Below are 24,573 nucleotides of genomic sequence, written 5' to 3'. Positions count from 1 at the left end.
CCATATTTTTACGCTATTTGAGAACGAACGGTGGCCATTTTGTCTGTCAATTTAGGGCCGATTTTCACGAAATTCGAACTCAGCCGTCCTTAGGGTGTAACGGTGATATAATAATACGGTCCACAAGCTAAAAACGCGATTTTTCGTACAATCAAGGGCCATAATTCAGGAAGTTACGGTCCGATATGTGCGAATATCGAAAGGAACTGAGATCTTTGGGTTATAAACTTACATTTGAAGTGTCAACAAAATCGGATAAAAATTGTGACCTCTATAGGGTCCACAAGCTAAAAACGTGATTTTTCGTACAAACAGGGGCCATAATCCCTGAAGTTTCGATCCGATACATTGCAATATCGAAAGCAGCCAAGATCTTTTAGGGATAAACCTATATTTAAAGTTTCGTCAAAATCGGATAAGAATTGTGACCTGTAGAGAGTCCACAAACAATTGTGGACGGACGGACAGGGGCGACGACAATATACGTCCACATGAAAATTTATACCAAAATACATGTTACCTTTAGGGAAAATTTTATACCAAAATACTCGGTACATTTAGGGGAAAATTTTAAACCAAAATACATGGCACATTTAGGGAACAATTGTAGCCCAGTTTAAATGGATTTTAAGAAGATTAAAAAATAAATTCAGTTAATTACAAGTCTGACTTACAATAAGTTTCTTTTCTTTAGTCCAAATCTGTTTTCTTCGTACAAATTCTTTCCAAAACTGATTTTCTAAAGCTTCAAAAGTTGGGGTGTTAAAAACTGTTTTTGTATATTTTTCATGATGAGAGAAACCTAAAGATCATAAGAACAAAAAGATTGAAAGAAGAGACACTATTACTATGTATTATTTCCACAGTAAAAGTCATTTGTACAGCACTGTATTTGTTTCCATGTGACAAATAATCAAATCTGAGAAATTTCTAATTAGCAATAGCCGAAAGACACAACTACCGGTAGGTAATAGGTTGTGATGAGTGTACAAAGTTTCAGAAAGATATCTTGAACAAATAATAGTAGATATGCTCTGAAATAATAACTGTGTACCAGAAACTAAGTTAAAAGTGTTCCCATGGAAACAGTAAAATTAATACATCAAGGAAATATCTAATAAGCAAAAGGCACAACTACTATGAGGGAAAGACAGAAACACGGACTGAACCCATTTCAATATCACTTCCTAACTTTGTTTTGTGTGGAATACAAATACACAAAACAATTATTAATGGTTTTGTGACAGTTAAGAGATAGGCTTACTCATTATTTGTAAATCATATACTGTTAATTAAAAAAAAAAAAATCAGAACAATTGAATTATCATGCGCCAGTATTTACATAAAAAAGCAAGTTGTGGACAGTAACATTGTTCTTCAATCTGGTTAAAACACAGATACTATTTCGTTTCGTTTTTATTTTTCAAAATTTCGTTTTACTTGTCTTTACTACACTTGGATCTGGAAGAGTTGTTATTTAACATGTGTTCTGAATGGTGTCAGGGATAAGCCAATGAAACGGTCTGTTAAGACGAGCTTTAGGCGTGTTTTTCACGGAACTGTGGGTAATTCACTAGTGACATCAATGCTGATTGGTTAATCAAATGTCTGACGTCATAGGTTATAAGTTGGTCTTTTGACCCCTGACGTGACCTATCGCTATCACTTGTCAGATCTTCATGTAGAATAGGCCATCGAAAGTATAAAAAAACGAAACGAAATATAGATCTGTATTTTAATCAGATTGCATTGTTCTTTAAATATATAAAATTTCAAAATGAGGTAGGGACATGTTTAAATAGAGGAATGAACAGGTGAATAACCGTATAAAGCCTTCATAAGTAAACATAATAAACCGAGATCCTAATGTCAGAAAAGTCACACATAGATTTGGGGTCAAGAATATTACCTATGCTAGAATCTATGAGCAAGTCAATAACACATTAAACAGAGCAATTCTGACAAGTGTAGTACTATGGACTTCTTTTTTTGTTGTGTTTCCTTGTGATCGTTAATAATACTAAAGTAATAATAATTTCAGTTTTATTGGTAAACTGGAATAACCTTGCAGGTTCCTCGTTCTCAAATATATAATGGCTTCTTGGAATGAAATGAAACGATTTAACATCCTACTGTTCTACTCCTATGCTGGGCCAATGAAGACGGGCATACGCCATACAGTGTGCTATGAGGGAAATTTTGCCCGGGCAGTGGCACTATCGCCTACTCTTATATTGAATTCCAACTGCCAAGGGATCTTTTACATGCATTCCAATGTATACACGGGACCTCTGTTTTTTTGTATCATCCGAAGGACTAGACAGCTGTCCTTGTCAGGCCCTCCGTCCTGCATCACTGACTAGGGGGAACCACGCTGGAAAATCTGAATGCTCTGGTGCGAGTCTAGTTAAAACTCACTTTAACCTTTCAATTTATACCTGTCTCATTTCGGCAGGTCCTTGGTACTTTTCCATTGAAAATACGTAATAAACTTGTTTATTTCCCACCACTAACAGAGATAGATATTACCTTATTTGATCTAACAACCATAGGTCAATAAACAACCAGAATTTGATGACTATTTTGACAATGATTATAATTTGACCAAAATATCACTGCTTTTTATGTATAACTATACCCACGTTCATTAAGTACGTGTGATTTGACTTTATAGACAAAATTGAAGAGACAATTTTATAAAGACCCAAAATTATCTCAAGGGCCAAAGTGTTACACAAGTTTAAAAGATCTCAAAAACTTTGAACAGTACACCACATTAAAGGCTTCTATACGGTTTGTGGTGTCTGTATATTATGTCCTGACCCTAGGTTATGCACTTACTATTAGAACCAGCCAAACAAATTCAATAAATTTGAAGAAGAAATCTTAACATTTATACCATTTACCAGGTTTCATCAACAGTGGCAATATCTCTCTGCATGACTCCTTAGGACAAGCTAAACAATCCTAGCAAGTTTGAAAACAATATCCCCAAACCTCTGACTTTATAAAATGTACAATACATGACAAGGGCAGTAACTCTAAAAAATATATTTCAATTGGGTTCTATTTTAGGACAAGCTGAACAATCCCAACAAGTTCGAAAAGTGAGGGTAAAATCATTGTACAATTTCAAATAGGGTTTCTGTTTAAGACTCATTGATGAATCACACCTTCCACCCCAAAACATTGTCCCAGAATTGTAGGTGACAGGACAGATGAACATGGATAATGACAATATACTTTCACATAAAATATTGATGTATAAAAAAGAAAGTTAAACTATAAAATACGAAATATGGCCTTGGTTTCATTCAATTACAATATGAAATGAAACGAAATGGGGTTTAACATTTTGTTCTGCTCCAACTGGGCTAATGAAGATGGGCATATGCCATACAGTGTGCTATGACGGAAATTTTCCACAGACAGCGGGTAAAATTTCAACTGCATTTACATGCACGCGAATGTGTACATGGGACCTTGATTTTTCATCCCATCCAAACGACTAGACAGGTGTCCTTGTCAGATCCTATTGGAATAAAAACAAAAAGAAATGGCGTTTAATTTACGACTCTTCAGCACCAACTGGACAAATACAGACAGTTATATATAACAAACTTACATGATTTTTGAATAAAAACAGATAACGGTACTTTTGGTTTTTCTGGAACTGGTTTACGCTTTCTCTTTCTGTTTGTATCATCATCATCTTTCAATTCTGCGGGTGTTTTTAAAACCTTTCCTACAAAAATCATTCAAGAAATACAAATAAAGAAAGACAATTAAAGAAAATTATCATTCTTACAAAATCCACAATAACCTTAGAATCCCTAAATCTTAGACGGAACTGAACTACTTAGAAAAGCTATTTTGAGTGAATGTTTTTTCAACATTTTGAAAACGAGTTGTAAAATGTTAAAATTACTACGATGTGTCATAAAACTTCTTTCAAAATTTGTAATTGCACAATGTCTTATCACAAAATTGAACTTTGGTTCTTCTTTATCATCTACAAAGTGCTAAAGCTTTTTTTTTTCACAGGATAAGACATTTTTTTAATCCAATACTTCTCCAACATTGGGGCACAATAATGCATTTAGAGAGAGGGGGGAGGGGGTGGGGTTAAGGTCCATTGACACAAACTAGGTTATATCAGGACTTAAGCAATGGGAGGAAACTTGAGGACAAAAAGAAAACCCACAAAGTTGGATAGGCAACCCTATTCCCTGCCAAATATAAGTCGGGAATCGAAACCATTATGTGTAGCAGAATATTTATGTAAGATACAGTCAATTAATAAATACTATTTCTTCCATGGAGTCGGATATGTATTCTTTCATACGATATATTCCAATAATTGATTTCATCCAATAATTGATTTCAGCTATTTCTGTCTGGTATTTCAACCATAGCAAAAAAATCAAAGCTTTTCGGATATTTTAGACAACTCACCTTTGCCGATATTTTTATCTGGTTTATCTGACAAACTATAAGGATCAAGTTCTATAAATATATCTGATAACTGCAATATAAATACATGTGACAGTTACACATAATCTTTATATTACAGATAATCTCATGTAAGTCTTTTTATATATTTATATCTAATATAATACTAAAACAAATCAATCAAGTGTTTTCCAACAGACAGATATTCAATTTTTGGGAGAAGTAATATTTTGGGGACTTATTATGTTTGTGTATAATGAAGTTTGAGGAGTTCTTGTATCATGTACAGTTCAAGTAGTATAAACTGTTTAAGTATCTCTGATCTACTTAGAATAGATCACTAAGATGTCTCTTGACTAACCCTTCGTTGATAATAACTGCAGGTAATCTAGAGCAATATATGTGACGGTTTTTATCAGAAATTGTTGAAAATCATGAACAGTAAACACTGATATAAATTTCAAGTCTATATAACTTTCACTGCTACTACAGTGCTAGGGTTGTAACAGATAGGACATCACACAATGCTACAGAAATATCTATTCTAGGATGATAGAGAGAGAGATTGGGTTTAACGTCCACTCGACACAGACTGGGTCATTTTGGGACTAACGTATGATCTAATTTTATTTCAATAATTCGCTTGCGCGTAGGGGTCTTTAACAGTGGGAGGAAACCGGAGGACCCAGAGAAAACCCACGAGGTTGGACAGGCGACCCTACTTCTTGTCACATACAACCAGGGATTCGAAACCAAGCCACTTGACTCAATGACAGGCCTTATGATACAGCAGCGGCGCACACATGCTAACCATTCTAGGATGATTTGGGCAAAAAACAATGGTGCTCAGTGGCGGATTAAGCTTTTTAAAGTTAGAGCCAAGGTAGTTGCTAACATTAAAAACGTAATGTAACTTTATATGCCCATAAATGACGTCACACAGATACAATATATAAAGCAAGACATAACCGAAAACTTACAAGGATTTAACGTACATTGTAGGCCTACGTTTAAAAAATAAGATTAGATCTCCAAACAATAGGGCCTATTTAAAATGGCGTGGGCATAATTAATTTCGGGTCAGGGCCTATGTTGATTCCCGTTGGGCCTAAACCCCACCCTCCTAACATTCATTGTCTATGCGTTTTTAATCCTATCAGACAAGTCTAAAAAAAATTATTTACAAAATCTTTGGGCCTGAGGCTGCAGCCTCACTGATAATCTGCTACTGATGGTGCTGTGTGAACTAATTTGCATACTACTGGCTTGAGTTTGTGTTCTATGTAAAAAGTTACGATGCAAAAGACCAATGTTGAAGGAAATAATAAAATGTTCACAAGATTCAACAAAGTGAAACACAGTCATAACTGTGGACATATTTAACAGAAATTTAATAGGCTGCTTCATTTTACTAATTTAAATGATGCATGTAAATTTCATACTGATCGGATGTTAGCTTTTGACGTTATAGTATTCATAAGGTGCAACAAAGTAAAACAAGGGCCATAACTCCAGAAGATATTAACAATATATTGAAATTTAATAGGATTCTTCATCTCACTAATGTAAACAACATATTAATTTCAGATGATAAATGTAATATGTAGAGTGTTCACAAGAACAAACGGACAGTGGCGAGGTCAATATACGACCACATTTCAATGTAGGTTTATAAAAATAGTGCTCGTAAGATTTAACTGTTATGACTAAACCTAATGCTGTTACCTAGGTCATATTGTGAAATCCAAGTTTAATCTGTATGGGGTAGATATTGGTATTGTACATATCATGTTTGAAAAATATCATGTGATAATGATATACTTAAGGCTAAACCAAGACAATTAGCAGTTATTCGGGTCTTGATAAACAGACTATTTGTTCACATTTTGATTTGAGACTTGCATACATTAACATACCTAACTTAAACAAATATTTTTTTTTGTTTTTTTTTTTGAGACCCTGCAAACTCTGAGACATGCCCTTTAAATTTAAAGATACATTAAGAGTTAAGTCTGTCTATTGCAAATCTTTCTTTAGGCTTCAGATGTTATAGAAATTATTAATTAGACCTTTATTTACATGACAAGCTCAAAAAAATCCTGTAGAACATCAGACAGCTTCTTGATAATTAAATCAATACATGGCTGAATCGAGGGTACCGTAGCCATTGAGAATGTTACTTTTATAATTGAGAATCAAACGATCAGCAATTCTCGTCTATTTTCGAATTATCATAGCAAGAATGGCCAACTCCAATTAAACTCTTCACTTATGTATCTTTAACTGCACCTGTTTATTTTTGAGGACAAATAAACAATACTTATACCACTTTACAAAAAAGACTAATCAAATCAAAACAAATAATGTTGCACTTCACCAGAGGACATATAAATAGGTTGATATAAATTTCATCAATTCAAAACGGCTTATCAGCTGGATACAACATACTGGAGTTTGACTCAAGGTAAATTTTTAATGATAGATCTCAGGGATGTTATATCACTATATTCAAATAACATATAAATAAAATAAATGTACCTTAGATAAATGAGAGCACTTTTATGAGCTACATGTATTAAGGAAATGTTTAGTTTGTCTATGGTCACCACTCACCAATAAAAGATCATTTTTATCGTTATTGCAAAATCAACTTCCACCGAGCAAATTATATAAATACTCTATAGATAAACTCAGTGGTAAAAATAAAATAATCATTAATTAAATAAAAATGATTTTTAAATTTCTGAAATATATTTGAAATAGTTTTTTGTGACATTCTTTGTCTTATGTTTGAAGCATTGTATATTCACTATTAAACATACATGTTGAAAATGAAATAAACTTTTGAAAAAACAAACCATAAAGAATATCTTTATAAAACTAAACAAAACCTATTGTTTCATAATACTATATTCACTACTAAATAATATACATGTGTACTGAATAATATATAAATCTTTAGAAAATAACCTAAAAATGTGTATGTAAGATTTAGATACAAAGCTAACTGTTCTTGCTTTAAAGATACAATATGGAAAAATAGATAAAGAGCTGACAGTTCTCACTATAATAGTTAAAAAAATAGATAATGTAATGGGAATATTCTGAAAATTTCAGTCGAATTACTTCTGTCTAAGCTGAGAAATACTCATTTTAAAACCTTGTAGCCTCGAATGTCTTTGTTGCTGTTGTGACGAAATTAAAAAAAAGTCTTGATTATGTATTTTTTCATTTAATCATCAATGGATGTTGAACGGCAGATCGGAATGAAAATGTAATGAAAATCAGAAGCATCAAATGGCATCGAGAGTTGATTATGGTCTTGCCATGTTAATAAATGTCTAATTAATAGTTTATATAACATTTCAGGCCTACCGGTAAACGAGAGAGAGAGAGAGAGAAATGGGGTTTAACGTCCACTCGACACAAACTAGGTCATTTCGGGACTAACATATGGTTTAATTTTATTTCAATAATTCGCTTGCGCGTAGGGGTCTTTAGCAGTGGGAGGAAACCGGAGGACCCGGAGAAAACCCAGGAGGTTGGACAGGCGACCCTACTCCTTGTCACGTACAACCGGGGATTCGAACCGGTAAACGAAGACCTGCAGTAGGCAGATTTAGCTCTTGCATAATGCATGTTTAATAGTTCAAAAACAGTTAATGAAAAATAAATATATTGCAAATTCACTCAAATTACTATTTTTTGAGTGAAGTTATGACTGTCATATAATGCTTATTATGGCAATGGTACTTGACAACAGAGACTAAGTCTCGATTATCCATTTTATCGCTAAATTTCAAAATTTCCTGGGTATTATAATCCATGTAAACCTCGGCCATCTGATGATCTAGCGAGTTGATTATATGTCATGTGAATTAATGTCTAAATAATATTTTATATTATATATAACATTTGAAGCCAAATAAAGACTTGCAATAGGTAGAATTCGCTCTTTCATAATGTATCTTTAAATTTCAAACCAAACAACAAAAACATAGATAAGGGCATGTCAGATATACACCCTTCAATAACCTCACCAGAAATAAATTTTTCTGTGGTAGCTTTAAAAAGCAAATTTTGAAACAAAATTCATTCTCAATTCTGTCCATAGCTTGAAGAGTAAAAATGTGACAACAAACTCCACAAAAAGATTTTAAAATTATTAACTCAAAAGATTTGATATTCAAATTCCTCATACTATACACCTAACAAAGTTTTTTAACTTCCTATATCATCTTCAAAAGATTTTATAAATTAGAACACAGGGCCCCTTATACATATAAAAAATCTCCTTGATTTAGAGTTTAACTAATTCACTGCAAGTGTATCAACCTTATAGTAATCTTTAGAATTTAAAGAGCACATAAAGTGACCAAAGAAAATTATATTTACAGTAGATAAAGGAGCTAAATGGGTCACAAAACATATAATAATGTAATGTGAATGTATTTAAACAGATTTACATTCAACCGTTTCTGTTTTTACTGTAATTTCTAATCAGTTATGTTCGGCGAAATATGCCAGAAGTCTCAATGAATAGCAGTATTTAGTGTCTGGTTATTCCAGTCTACACCGATGATATTTATTGTGCATGCTCTCCAGATAAGAATATAGTGTCACCGCTTGACATGACTTGTGGAATATGTCTAGCCACGTTCTTTGAGTCCCTTGTTCCAAAAGGCCCTGAAACGCATTATGCTACACTATTCGTGTACCAATGGTAAAATGTTTATTTTGTATTGAATATTGGATATCAGAAGCCCATCTTTTCCCTGTAAGATCACAAGACCAATGTTGATTTGAACTGACAAATAAATCGTGTTTTCAATGTCGAAGATTTTTGATGATATTGAGTTAGAGACTTAGCTACTTTAACGCTAGTTTTTACTATATACATCTTACAGTAATTCAACATCAATCTGATTAACATTATTCGATATATTGCTGTTTAGTTGTTGTTCAATTGCATCCTTCGTCCAGCTTGATTCGCGGTGACGTCACAGGGACTATATATACAAATTAGGGCTGGACGATATTTGAAATTTTCATTATTGCGATAACAATATAAAAATCCACAATATATTACCATTATTGCAATATTATACTGCTTAAAGACAAAGGGCTTGAAAAGAGGTGGCAAACACTTCAAATAGAGTTTTATGAGAAGCATATAAATTTAAATCATTGTAAGGTCAAGATAACATGTTTCAATAAAGTACAATATTCCTTCAGAGAATATAATTAGTTAAAAGATACTTTCCCGCACACAAACTGTGTGATTTAATGATATATTTGGAGTAAAAAACATATTCAAACTAATTAATCTATCAAAACTTTACTTCAAATCCTTCTCAAAACTCTGTATATGCGGGGAGATACATTCATAAGCTATAAATAAACTGTTGTTAATAGACTTAGAAGTCATGATTGTCACACCACTTGTTTGAGAGAGGGTCCATTTTTCAGATTGTATTTTTCATTACTTACTTTCCATGTAGCATACATATTGAGGCCTAAGTCAATTTTTCATTTTTTTCTGTCAACTTTTTACGTTGTTTAATTAAGCTGGCAAAGAACAGTCGGGTTGCCAGTTAATGATATTTTTGCCCAGTGCTTGCCCCATGGGTGTTTTTCGGGTAATCCAGTATTTTTCTAGTAAGATTGGATGTCTATACTTTCCATATATACCAAATTTGCCATTCTTTTATTAGAAATAACCACCCGATAAATACTTTCAGGACAATTTTTCTTTCAAGAGAGATAGAGGCAAGTAATATTGTAGTATCAAAAAATTATTGTCAATAAAATTTACATATTGTGATATAAAATTTATTGTCTAGCTCTAGTTAAACACAAATTTTATGCTTTAATACAGCTGTGTTAAGTATGGAAGTCTGAAATATGAATTATGATTTATACTTTGTTTCAATAAAATACAATAATATTTGAGAAAATATTATTGGAGGAAAGGCAATAATATATTGAATTATTGCGGTATTTGTAATGATAAACAAAATATTTCCAACAAAATTTACAAATTGCGATGTATTGATTTATTGAAATTATTTTCCAGCCTTACATACGATATACATAAATGTTTATCTATGGTTCAATAAAAATACCTAAGCTACTAATAAGCAAACATTATATCAGGCAGAAGCATTGCTACAAGCAGTGTCGTCAGTGCCTTAAATCTGGTCTGCCCTCTGTTTGCCCAGCAACCCCCCATCCCCCCAATAATTTTAAAATATGAAATAAAAGATTTGTGATATGTTCGGTAATCAATACCTTCTAGTAATGTATGCTCCATATCTGTACATATTTTAGGCAGGTACGTCCCTTAAAGCAGCTAAATCTCTAACTTTATATTTTCCATTATGTTCAAAATTAAAAACACAAAATACATTTCTATATTGGTCCATTTCATCAATCAATATTAAACAAGCATTATGCAAGAGCTAAATCTGATTATTGCAAGTATTAATTTAGGCTTCAGATGTTATAGAAATTATAAATTAGATCTTTATTTAAACAACAAGACCAAAATCAACTCTGTAGACCCACGAATGGCTCGGCTACAGCTCGGATTTAAATAGGATTTCACTAATTGATTAAATCAGATAAGGGGTAACCTGATGAAAATACGTCAGTTAGATCGAGGCTAAATGATAGAGTGTACTTGGCGAGGCCGCTGTAAAGCGTTTCCGTATGCCATTGAAAACTTTACTTGATAATCAAGATATGTAGGTGGAGTTAACGCCTGTCAATCAAACGTTCGGCGAAGGTGAAGACACATTTCGCTACCATTTCTAGGCAAATATTACAACAATAACTATGTTCAGAATAAAGTAATTTGACTGAATTTTTCAATATATTCTTCTTTCATCATCTACTTTTGAACTGTTATAGCAAGAATAGCCAACTCTCTATAAATATCTCCCATAATGTATCTTTAATGATGTAATCTTTCAGTGAAAATATAGGACCTTATTATCTATTTAAAAGTACGATGAACATTTTAAAATCAGTACATGAGTCATGTACTCTGTGGTTTGAGGCAATATTTGTAATGAACATAGAAAGATAGGTTGCCAGGCAACAAAACATACGCCCACAGCAGCTAAATCATCCGAGCGGTCGACAAGGGTTGTCACATATTTATTCTTTTGTAGGTAATTAAGGGCATTTAATAGGCAATTTCATACATATGACATTATAATTTTCGTCGTTTGAGGGTTCACAAGGTTCTAAAAACTAAAATAAGAGCCATAACAGTGGAAGTAATCTACAGAAATTGTTGAAATTCGACAGGCTTTTTCGTTTCACTAATTCAAATAATGCATATATAAATTTCATACAGATCGGATGATAACCTTTGTCGTTCGAACGTTCACGAGGTTCAACAAAGTAAAACAAGGGCCATAACTCTAGAAGTAATTGATGGAAATTGCTTACATTCAATAGGCTTCTTCATTTCACTAATTTAAATGATGCATATGAATTTCATACAGATGGGATGACAACTTTTGTCGTTCGAGTGTTCACCAGATTCAACATTGTGAAACAAGGGCCATAACCCTAGATGTAATTAACGGAAATTTGCTGAAACTCAATAGGCTTGTTCATTTTACTAATTTAGACCATGCATATAAATTTCATACAGATCGGTTGATAACTTTTGTCGTCAGAGCATTCACAAGGTGCAACAAAGTGAAACAAGGGCCATAACTCCAGAAGAAATTAACGGAAGTTATTGAAATTAAATAGGCTTCTTCATCCCACTAATGCAACAAACATATATCAATTTCAAAACAATCAGATGATAAATGTAGTCTGTAGAGTGTTCACAAGAAATTGTGGACGATGGATGGACGGATGGACTGACAGACAGACCAGTCTATGCAAAATGATATTTTTTTTACTGGACATTTGGGCAGGTATTATTCCAACTATTACTGGACCGAATGAGATTTTACTGGTCCAAAAAAGTTCATACCAAAAATATGCATAAAATAAGTAATAATGGCCTAAAACTCGAAAAACAACAAACAGTATATATAAGGGGGAAAATACTTTACTTTATTACAAAGATTATCTATTGTATAAAGATTTTTTCGCACACTTCCTTAATTGTCATTTTGTGTTAATGATAACAATAAATAGACCGCGCAAAGAAAATATAATCCCTTAGATGACAATCGAGTCTACCAGAAGCCAATGTTATTAACACAATAAAAGGACTTTCGTTTTAGTCTGGATTAACCTAGCCTACTACTTACTAGACTAGCTCAATATACGGTACTACGTTCTCGAGATAAGATTTTAAACAATAGTGAAATTAACACAATAAATTAAACGAGAATTCAACAGTCCGTGCACGAAGTGCCGTCAGTCAGTGCCAATAAGGCGATGATTTAATATTTGTAAGTTGAGTGTCCGTTAACCCGTCCACAAGCAAACCCGTCCACGGTTAAGGTAATACCGGTACTTGACTTGTATATTATTTAATTGATTAGAATAGATCAGTTTTACTCATTGGTTGTTTATATTGTTTTATTTACCTAATAATCAACTAGCTTGGTTCGCCATCCCGACAGCGATTAGTTCGAGTTCAAATTCTTTATTCCTTTCAGCCTAAGACTCATCAGGTATAACATATAGTACAAACAAATAAATAAATACAATATGTACAAAAACAATATAGTTCACCGATGTTTTTGTAATAAAGAATAATAGTATTGTTTGTTGATTAGCGTTATGATTTTAGACAAAATGGTAAGTTCACCAATGTTTTTGTAATAAAGTAGACCCGTATTGTTTGTTAATTGACTTTATCCCATGATTTAAAAAATTGGCGATGGTTAATATTGGGTCAAAAATAATTCCTTAAATTGCGCCGGAGTCCCTTTTAGATAAATTGAATTCGCATAAAAACAACAAAGAGTGGCTACGTGCGATTGTATTCTTTGATCTTTGATTCACAGGACATTTCTGTTATTCAAACAAATCTGCACGAGAATGACAACATACAAGTTGACAGTTACCATTGATTTGGGGTTCATGTAGAATAGACTCTTCTATCGAGCCTACAGTTATTCTTTTCTAAAATAAATTTGTGTGGATTTGATAGTGGTTATACTTTACTAATATTCTCTGACATCGGAGACTTGTGTCGCGTTCATTTCATTTTTGCGGTAAGTACGAGCTTCTTATGTCTGATTTGAAAGCGCTTTCGACTCCCGTTGCAAGTTCTATTTGTCTTATTTCTATTTGTAAGACCGGTAACCTAAATACAGTTATAGTTTGCAATTTTAAAGTCTATCTTTGCCGTGATTCGAGAGTAATTCTTAACTATGCACTCTAAACATGTATAGTCTTATGCATACGTGTCCTTCAAAATGTAGTAGACATGCAGCTTTACATGACTGGTTGGAAATGTAACCGCATATATCGTGCAGAATATGTCAACACGCGTGTTCTTACTATACAACTTTACCTAACGCGTCCGTATTATTAACGAAAATATTCAACATTCATAACATCGTGGCAGTATATCGTTTTGACATCGATTGTTTATGACAAATATAACCGTTAATTTTGCATGTAAAATTACACCGAGGCCTATCGTGTCCCGCGACTATCGTTGCACACGATAGCGACTGCTACACTGTACGTACTCGAGATAAGATTTTGTTTACATTTTAAACAATAGTGAAATTAACACAATAAATTAAACGAGAATTCAACAGTCCGTGCACGAAGTGCTGTCAGTCAGTGCCAATACGGCGATGATTTAATACAACCAGCAGTCAGTAAACCGGGTCCAGAATCTTTCCTGACAACTGGGCCGGTATTCATGATGAAAATACCGGACCGAGAGCTATTTTATCGGTAATGACCGACGGTCCGACGGCTTTCGCATGGACTGCAGACAGACGGACCGACAGACGGCCGGGGGCGACGGCAATATACCACCACATTTCCATGTGGGCATATAAAAACATATCCTACAAGACAATGCTGAAGTAATTAGTAATGGTTGATTCACTAACAACAAAATAATAACAAAAAACATGTAGAAACTACTGCCATTCAATTTAAACTGTTCACATATTTCACCGAACATAATTGATTAGAAATAAGCCAACAGTGGGCCTGATGTCCCCAGCCGAAATCCCAAAATAAATAGATGAATGATACATACTAATTAATTTCACATTTATCTCGTTGAAAAGTATCTTAGTCTAAGCAGAAAATGTTCACAATCGAACTCCGTCACAATCCAGCACTCTCCATTAGTAAGAATTAAAGGGACAATAACACTCTTGCTGGCTTCACAGCTCCAGAAAATAAAAAAAAATAGACTTATTCTAAGTACTAGATGTATTAGTGTCCTACCTGTTGTGTAAATTATCCATTAAATCCTATTTTACTTGTCCAAAGGGTTCAAAAATATTTTTAAATCCAAGTCACATTTGAAAAGCTTTACGTCAGGCTTTTTAAATCATTTAGTTGAATTTTTCCAATTTTTTTAAATTTGGTGTGTTCAGATGAAATTTGTATCATCAATTAATTGGAATATTGTAAAATAGTACAATTTGTTGACCAGAATAAAGATTGGGACATATTATTCAGTTACAACAAGAGTGGTATTGAGCCTTTAAAGTTATTGTGTCCCAAAGCATCGACCAATGAACATCTACACAAAGTTTAAACATTCTACCGCAATGAAAAGCAGAGTTGTTATGTTCCAAAGTCTTGACCAATCAAATTGCTTATCGCTCAATCAGAAACAAAGTCATCGAGCTCCAAAGTATCGACCAATCAAATTGCTCATCGCTCTGCTTATTCTGAGCAGAAAATGCTCATTATCAAACTTAGTCAAGGTATTGATATAATGAAACTATACACCAAGTTTCATCACTCTCACTTAATTAGAACCAAAATTATTGTGCCCCAAAGCATCAACCAATCAAATTGCTTATCTCTGCTTAGCCGAGCTCCATCAAGGAATTCACCTAATAAATGCCTACACCAAGTTTGAACATTCTACTTCAATTAGGACAGTTATTGTGTCCCAAAAAGAGTGAGGGACAGAAGGACAGATCCATTTTAATAGTCCCCTGCTTTCTTTGAAAAGTGGGGGACAATTATCTTTTTAAAATTCAATATAAAACACTTTACATACATTCATATTATATTAACATGTGCTTTTAGACCCATTTAAGGTTTAAAAGAATAGGGTCATAGCCTTTTAAAATGCCAATGTTGATTTTGTGATCCACCGATGACAGTATAAGCCCAAATTTTAATCACATAGACATGTTTATCTAACACACCTCCAGATCTTATCGTCTAGCCCCTTTTGATGTAAGGCAACTATTCATGATATCAACCTTCTCTAAATACATTAGGGATTGATATTGAAGAAATAATAATCCCATAACCACATGCTTTGAATTCCAATTTCCTGTTAGGTGAGCGGTGGTTAAAACTACTTAACTAGGGGGTAATCATTATAGTTTGTGTGGATAAGTCAACATAGTTCAACGGTTGTTATTCAAAATATAACCTGCAGGCTCTACCCTTAGGATTTTTACTTCGAACAACAACTTGGAAAGCAGTTGCTATCTACTACATATTCATCTGTTAAACAGTCACAAATAAATAGATATCATCTTAAATAAATGTATTTCTACATCCAAAGGTTTCTAATTACAGATTGAAATCAGATAAAAATGGAGTTTTGTATTATGAACACCAGAAGTAATGTTGGAGTAGAAGGAAATGGTCATGTCTTAGTAACAGGCGGAGCTGGATACATCGGAACGACTATTGTACCCATGTTATTATCGGCTGGATATGAGGTGACAGTTTTTGACAAATTTCTCTGGGGAATCAAACCGTTACTATTCATCTCTTCTCATCCCAAGCTTCACATTGTTACAGGAGACATATGTCAACCGGAAGAACTGAAACCAGTGATGAAAGGAAAGATTGGTATTATCCATTTAGCGGCGATCGTGGGTTACCCTGCATGTGATAAAAATCCACAGAAAGCTATGGAAACAAATGTTGATGGTACTAGTAATATAACACAACTGATGACCTCTGATCAAAAACTGATTTACGCCAGTACGGGATCATGTTACGGGGCCATTGATGGTATGTGCACGGAAAACACACCAATAAGTCCTATCTCTCTATATGGAAGCAGTAAAGCAGGGGGAGAAAAGGTTGTACTGGAAGCTGGAGGTGTGGCTTTGAGATTGGCAACTGTGTTTGGCATTGCACCTCGTCTCCGTCTAGATTTATTGGTTAACGATCTAACCCACAAAGCCCTTACAAATAAAAGTTTTGATCTGTATGAGGGCCATTTCCGTCGCACATTCTTACATGTGAAAGATGCCGCCAGGGCATTTATCTTTGCATTGGAAAACTATAAAGTAATGAAAGGTGAAGCTTATAATGTTGGAGACGAAAAAATGAACTATACGAAAGCTCAAGTGGCACAGATAATACAGTCTAAAGTCCCGTCTTGCAAAATCTCAACGAATACAACTGGAACAGACCAAGACAAAAGAGACTACGAAGTCAGCTATGAGAAAATACGAAACTTAGGATTCCAATCCACAATATCAGTGGAGGAAGGTATCATGGACATTCTTAAGATATTGCCCATGCTAAAAGAAGAAGAATTGCAAAATTGTAAAAATGTATAAAACAGAAATGAATAAAAAACAAATTTTATTATTAAAACTATATAAAGGGTGAGCTTGAATAAAAGATACAATAATTTATTTATTACTTTATTTAAATATTTCTATAGTCCAATGATATAGACTCTATTGTACATAGATAATAACGACAGTTATTGGTGTACAACTCAACTTGAACAAATTTCTAGTGGTTGTTCAAGTGCACATAAGATGGGTGAGAAAACTTTTATGTACGTACAACCAATGGTTACTATACTGATGTCCAAAAGAAAGTATACACACTAAAAGTATGAATAAGGTTTGTTTAGATTAAAAACATTTGATAAAGCATAACTGAGTTTGTCTCTTGCGTCCAAACTCAACATTTCTAAGCAAATTAAAAATGTAAAACAAATTGACATTCTACCCAAATACTGTATACCATGGAAAAACGACAAAATGCACAGTGTATACTTTCTTTTGGACATTAGTATATATCCACTTTACGGCAAGTTCACACCAATCTGATTAAAAACGACTTTGCCAACTATAGAAAACACTCTTAATTCCATGAGAAGCTAGTCACGTCTCAGTGACCGAATGCATATACAGAATGTTTATTCCTTAATTACTTATATACAGCCAGCGTGTGTATTCCTTAACGCCTGACTGATTCCTTAATCCCCTAATTAAATAAAGCAATTTGTTTTGTAATATATTTTAATTTAAGATCCATTTTACAGGGATGTAACCACGCCGGGCGGCACCGGGCGCTTGAGCCCGTCACTATTTTTTGCCGCCCAGCACAAAGAAAAAATCGAAGAAAGCCGCACAGTCGTATTTAAACCCCTTCGCCTCTCTCTGTACGTACAAAAACTCAGCGCTCGAAATTTACCACGGGAAACGGCAAAGCCATGGTAAAACCCAGACCAATTTACGGCACTCCAATGTTAAAGGTTTGGATGTCGTAAATGGTGTTGTAATTCGTGAGACAAGAGTCAAATAAATCAACGTGTTTTAATTATCAATATCTACCTGTTGTCATAATTCGCTGTACTTAAATAAAACACAAAAAACGTTTTAAGAATCACATTAATTTTTAATCTCAAAGTAATAACGCAATATTTGAAAAAAAACAACAAAAAACTGAGAAACAGAGTGGGGTGGGGCAATTTTATGCTCGGTCGGTTGGTGTCAAAAAGTTTTTAGATCCCTGGCTGAGTCTCTGTATCATTGATGATAATTAAGTGAATTTGGTAAAAATTTGAATATATAAATGAAAAAGGCAGCAGATGCTCTGAAAATACACCCAGAAGGGTTGAATTTTAATAAAAGACCACGCCCCCCCCACCCCCTCCAAACATATTTTTCCTCGCTCCGCTCTGCAGATATTTTTTCCACCACTCAGCAAATCCTGGCTACATCGCTGATTTTAGAATTTGTTTTATAATGTCCCACCCTATCTTCTCACGACACCCATTTTAAAACTGTGACTTTTTGATAGAGTCCCTCTACCATAGAATATAAATTATTCGATGGATAAACGTTTGTGATAAGATGATCTATTGTTATGCATGGTCATCGGAAAATTCTATATTTGCAGTGAATTTCAAATGGAGTTACGATAAAAGTTGTTGTTTGTGTATAGAAATGGTTATTATTATTATATATAGCTAATAATTAATATATCAACAAATGACTGGCAACATTTGTATTTCTGTAGTTTGGGATTAGTTTGAGATATCAAGTATTACGGCCAATTACGGGGTTATCCAAATGCACTACAGTACACTTCAAGCGGAAGTTCTAAATTTCCCCGAGGTCCGACCTGGGCGGAAATGAAAAATCGCGGACGTCAGTCAATCAATCCGCTCTGGCCACGCTCAAAATTCCGCTCTAAAATTCCTCCGCGAATTTAAATAAACCGCCGACCTCCGCGATTATTTTAAACCGCCGCCCACCGCGAAATTTTAAAAAGTCGGACTTTCCACGCATGTACAGTCGGCACATCCATAGCTGGTTTGAAATGGGTTTATTTATCGTGCGATTCAACGGCAGTGATATCGTAGTCGAATATCGGCATGCCAAAAGAAAGATTGTTAATTTAACACGGTTAGACACGCAGATTTTACTGGCTTATATTGAAAGATAACAAAAATCAAACAGGCTTTTAAATAATAAAATTAACAGAATTATGGCTGTACCGTACATTACTTCATCAATATGTTCGACATTTTTAAGACTTGCATCGATCTTCTATTTCAAACTCATTCAAATTACGAAAATTTCAAAGTTTACACACATAGATGCTGGTCTTACCGTTAGCGAAAGTTTTGTCCATCGAAATAGCCATTTCCATTCGGACAAATATGTCACACAATGCATTTTAAATTGATAAATCACACCCGAACAAGTAATATATGCCTTCATCTCCTGTTTTCAACCACACATAGCCAGAAGTCACCGTCAACCTTGCTGAACACATGTATCAGTCGGATAATACCTTGATTTCGGCACCAAAGAGTCTGGGTCAATGCATACTGTCAGTCAAGATTCCTAATTAATTACGTGAATTCACACGTGTCATCAAAAGGAATTGATAATTGACTAAAATAGAAGCCCCTTTAACAACAAATTGTTACCATGTCGTATTCTTGTAAACAATACTTTCTATTAATTTTATTTACGATAAAACTCGGGATTTAAAAATGTGGATATAAAAGATAATTCAATTTTTGAATCTGCACAGACTTAAAGGTTAGCGTATGCGCCGTGTGAAAAGAATACTTAATCATCATATTCGCAGGTGACATATTCTGTTAAAATCATTCGTTGAACCGGTGGTGATATTTTTTTTAATTTGGCACAAAAACCATCCCTTATATCGCACCGTGCCCCTTTAAGTCGGACTTTCCATGCATGTACAGTCAGCACATCCGTACATGTAAATGTTTTAAAATAGCTAGGTTTATTTATAGTGCAATTGCACCGCAGTCATCATATCGTAGTCGAATATCAGCTAATACGGCATGCAAAAAAAGATTAATTTAACACGGTTAGACACGCAGATTTTGCTGTCTTACATTGAAAATATAACAAATATCAAAAATTTGCAGGCTTTTATATAATATAATAAACAGAGTTATGGCTGTACGATTCATTACTTCATCAATATGTTCGACATTTTTAAGACATTCAAAATTTATACACATAGATGTTGGTCTTACCGTGGGCGAAAGGTTTTGTCCATTAAAATATCCATTCCCATTCTGACAAATAAGTTTCACAATGCATTGTAAATCGGTAAATCACACCTGAAGTATTATATCTTCGGATTTAAATCACAAATGAATTAAATGCACACCTCGCCAGAAGTCAACGTCAACCTTGACGCAAACATGTACATAATACCATGATGACCTATTCATTTCGGCACCAAAGAGTCTGAGTCAATGCATACTGTCAATCAAGTTTCCAAATTATGTGAATTCGCACGTGTCATCAAAGGGAATTGATAATTGACTATAATAGAAGCCCCTTTAACAACAAATTGTTACCATGTCGTAGTCTTGTAGACAATACTTTAATTCTGAATTGTCAGTAAGTAATCATTACCCAAAATAGTTGACTTCATTAATAAAGAATAATTACAATTGGGGCGCCAACAAACTGGATTTTCACACTAAATAGGTGCGGTTGTCACGGCTAAATTACTAACAGGCTACGATGAATTAGGGTTAGGTTAGGGTTCCGATATCTTTATTTAGGGTTAGGGTTGGGTTAGGGTTCATTAGTCCACCGATATCTATCATTAGGGTTGAGTTAGGGTTAGGTTTATTGATACCCACATTATAGTATTTCTTATAGCGGCGGACTAGTGAACCCCTGTCGGTGATAATATTTTTAATTTGGCACACAAATCATCCCTTATAACTAACGCATGCTTTTTTGTGAGGCAATTTCCTTTGTTCTGTTTGATGTTCACTCTTTGATCAGTTACTATTAATCTAAGTTCTGTCCGGACAAGATCCCAGTCATAAGATCTGGTTGTTAGGTGTTTTATTAAAGGTTCTTCGATATGTTCATTGATAATTATTGGAAAGAAACCGAACCGGATTATTATTTAGGATATTTATCGTCAACTGTATAAATACGGTAAGCAGTTTGTGTGTTGCATTTATAAGTTAAAGTATAAAAAGAAATATTTGAAGGGGCTATTTAAGACATGATATTTTTAAGCCTTATACCTGTAACTGAAACGATTTGACGTGTTGATCTGTTTTGCAGTGTGGGGAATGGGGAATCTGTAAAGTCAAATACGAAACTGAAATAAGTAAACAATCTTCCAGCTTCTATCCAATATGACTTTTAATTTTGGGGACATAAAGTACATGTATATATTGAACGTTGGGAGCCGAATCGTCATTTTAATTGAATTACCGTTAAAGGAGAAAATATTCCTTCCTAGCAATTTATGCTAATTCGTTTATTTCTACGAATATCGTTAAACTGTTGTTCATAATTAAAACGGATAATCAATCAGTATATAAAATACAGCATATTTTAAAACACCCACGTGCAAATCGCTGCCTTCTATATATGTTTATTGTCGTCCATTTTCAGACATTGTTATCAGAATTCACGAAACATGGTTTCATTGTCTGCTTGTCGGATCAACTAATGACATAGAAAATTGCTATGTGTCTGTGCTTTATGGTGTGATTCACGAATTAAATACCGATGTAGATGTACATTATAAATGAATAGAACATAACGGACATTTTAGGATATGAATACAATAATACATTGGTACACTTTAGTTAATAATCAAAACGGAATTTGAAAAGAGTATTATGAATATCTATGAATTACCGGTGAACTAAAACGACTAATACATGTATACTCGTGATATCGTTCCATTAAATATTTGTTTCTTTCTAATAACGTTGTGGCAATATGGACTAAATTACTCTGACTATTTCAAATCACTATGGACTATAATCCGCCGCGAATTTGATATTTCCACCGACTATAATCCGCCGCGAATTTAATATTTTCGCGGGCGATAATCCACCGCGAATTTTATATTTTCGCGGGCTTTTTTCCGCCCAGACCGTCTCTAATTCCGCGGAGTGTATATGGGTAAAACACCGCGATTTTTGAGCGGAAAAAACGCCCACAAGGACTATTTTCATACTTCCGCCTGAAGTGTACTGTAATTGCTTGGATCGTCTTCATTTGCCACGTGGCCTATTTAAACAAAAGCAACTTAAATGGATCTACAGCATGATACAGCATTTTAAATTCACTCTAAAATACTCTAATCACAAATGTCTAATCTATACCAATGCAAAACGATAATTTGGTGATTATGATTAGGCCAGACATGTGTTAATTGGACCATCAATAGACACTTGTCAACTGGTGGTGTGTATAGACAGTAATATATTGTACAGACAGTTATATATTGTATAGATAATGTATATACAATGTGTAGTCTCTGTGACGTCACAAAACAATCAACCAGATTAAGGTTGTAATTGAAAAATTGAAAAGTGTTTTGGGGTGTTGGATACTTAAGCGTTAACAGATAAATTAATGTTAATCAGATTGGTGTGAACTTGCCATAAAGTGTTTATAGTAACCATTGGCTATAGGTACCGAAAAGTTTTTTTGCCCATCTTATGTGCACTTTAAAGATTCCTGGATTATCCTATGCCAGCTTCTTTTTGGACCTTTAATTATTTTAAAGTTCTCACAACTGTTGGTCATTAGATCCACACATAAAAACCGCTCCTTATGTCAACAGAGGAGATAGGCTGTCATTTAGGGATAACCTTACATTTTTGTCTTGTGTGTTTTTCAGGGAATCCAGCATTGGGTGTGACTACTTTCCATATTTAACAAAATGGTCATACTCTTATCGGAAATACTACCTGATAAATACTCTCCTGAGAATGTATAATTAAACCTTCTTTAAACAGGAATCCGGGGGGGGGGGGGCTGGGTAAGGAAAAAAAAATTGGGCCACACCTCCTCTGCAGTCAAAATATATACCATCTATGAACTAAAATTATTTGCTATATGAATAATTATAAATAAAGTCAAGATTATCAGTTAGTAATTGGAGGGTCTAGAGCACAAGTGATCTAACAACCAACTAAAACGGTTGGTAGTTAGATCACTTGTGCTCTAGACCGTCCAATTGTTGACTACGATATAATTTGTATACCAAGCCTCGTTTTTCGAATTTAGCTTGAGAAAGGTCTATACATGTCAGAAAGGTTTATGCGATAATGATACGACATCAAAGCAATAGCTTTTTCACAAGCAGCTGCAATCACATGATATTCTCCAGCCATCCTCCCCCCACCCCACTCTTTCCATCCTTCATCTCAATCGCGTGTATACCACAGTATGTGACATCTATGACTAGTTTATAGATGCTGTCAGCTCACATCAATGCGATTTTAAAATGTCTGACAATGGAGAAACCAGGGGGTAAACATGTGGATTCAAATTATAATCACTCTTATTGGATTGACGAATAATCCGACAAAGGGGAAGCAATGACTTCTGTTTAAGATTAGATTGAGGAATTGTCCGACAAAGGATTAAATCAGTCAATCATGGCAGATTAAGCAGTTAATCAAGGTAGGTGTACAGACGGTATAACACGATAAATATGTTGATCACTTAATTACCTAATCAATCCAGTCTATTATCAACGATAATCGGGGTTGAGTGGTAGTTATATAGAACACTATATTAATTTTGGAATTCTGAATATTATTCACCATGTCTTGATGTCCGATTGGGCATATTCCCGATCGGACAATTTTGCTTGTTAATAGAAATATGCTCTAAGATGTTATATCAATGTTAAGGTAACCCATAATTAATTCAACCATAGAAAGATAATTATAAGGTCCTGACAGACCATGGTGACAAATTAATCACTAATTTGTCAACATACTGTTCACAAAAAATTGCTTTGATCCATTTAGTATGTCGTTTTCTAGAATGATTTGATTAAAGTGCCTCTCTGATTTTGAAATCGTATTAACGTTTGGTTTTTTTTGCTGTTTAGTACACTATAGAGCCTATGTACTGTAAGAGGTTATTTAAGTTCTCTAAAAGATGCTCTGGTTAATGTATTGAAGTCGTGTAGCACCATGGGTCTTTCGTCAGACGTTGAGAGCGGGCCAGTGATTTCGGTCCCCACATCCTATATATGACCCATGCATCTTTTCTTAGTGCATACAAGCCTTGTGATCATCTAGTATTTTCACCTGTCGTCTTTGCTCCTCCTTCACGTTGTGTAATTACTTCTTCTTGTCTATCTCAGTTAGTTAAGACGTTTGTCTTTCCAGGAATAACAATGCAACAGTTCATTTTTACATTTTATATATCATAGCCG

The 24,573-nt window shown here is 34.2% G+C and overlaps 2 protein-coding genes across 8 annotated transcripts in view; one reads left to right on the top strand and one right to left on the bottom strand.

The window, feature by feature from the left end:
• LOC126824906 (GDP-D-glycero-alpha-D-manno-heptose dehydrogenase) overlaps positions 1–17,253 on the top strand; it is a 51,605-nt gene extending 34,352 nt beyond the window's left edge. Inside the window, exons 1-2 of one of the 4 annotated variants that reach the window (XM_050554336.2) lie at positions 6,751–6,916; positions 16,177–17,253. In XM_050554336.2, the coding sequence (XP_050410293.1) occupies positions 16,194–17,177 (984 nt within the window). In that variant the 5' untranslated portion in view covers positions 6,751–6,916; positions 16,177–16,193 and the 3' untranslated portion in view covers positions 17,178–17,253. Of the gene's footprint in view, positions 1–6,750; positions 6,917–13,506; positions 13,650–15,949; positions 15,965–16,176 lie in introns of those variants that run through there. The other 3 variants (XM_050554337.1, XM_050554342.2, XM_050554340.2) reach the window with 3 other exon arrangements.
• Positions 1–24,573, bottom strand: part of LOC126824902 (condensin-2 complex subunit H2) — an 88,677-nt gene that overhangs the window by 33,055 nt on the left and 31,049 nt on the right. For 2 of the 4 annotated variants that reach the window (XM_050554331.1, XM_050554332.2), the window contains 3 exons: positions 4,456–4,525; positions 3,626–3,745; positions 675–802 (listed from right to left, as the gene is read on the bottom strand). In XM_050554331.1, the coding sequence (XP_050410288.1) occupies positions 675–802; positions 3,626–3,745; positions 4,456–4,525 (318 nt within the window). Of the gene's footprint in view, positions 1–674; positions 803–3,625; positions 3,746–4,455; positions 4,526–15,643; positions 15,771–24,573 lie in introns of those variants that run through there. The other 2 variants (XM_050554333.2, XR_007681674.1) reach the window with 2 other exon arrangements.

Source organism: Patella vulgata, chromosome 6, assembly GCF_932274485.2.
Source record: "Patella vulgata chromosome 6, xgPatVulg1.2, whole genome shotgun sequence".
In the NCBI taxonomy this organism is placed as follows: Eukaryota; Metazoa; Mollusca; class Gastropoda; family Patellidae; genus Patella; species Patella vulgata.
Note: the sequence above shows the minus strand (reverse complement) of the source record. Positions and strands in the feature narration are given on the sequence as shown.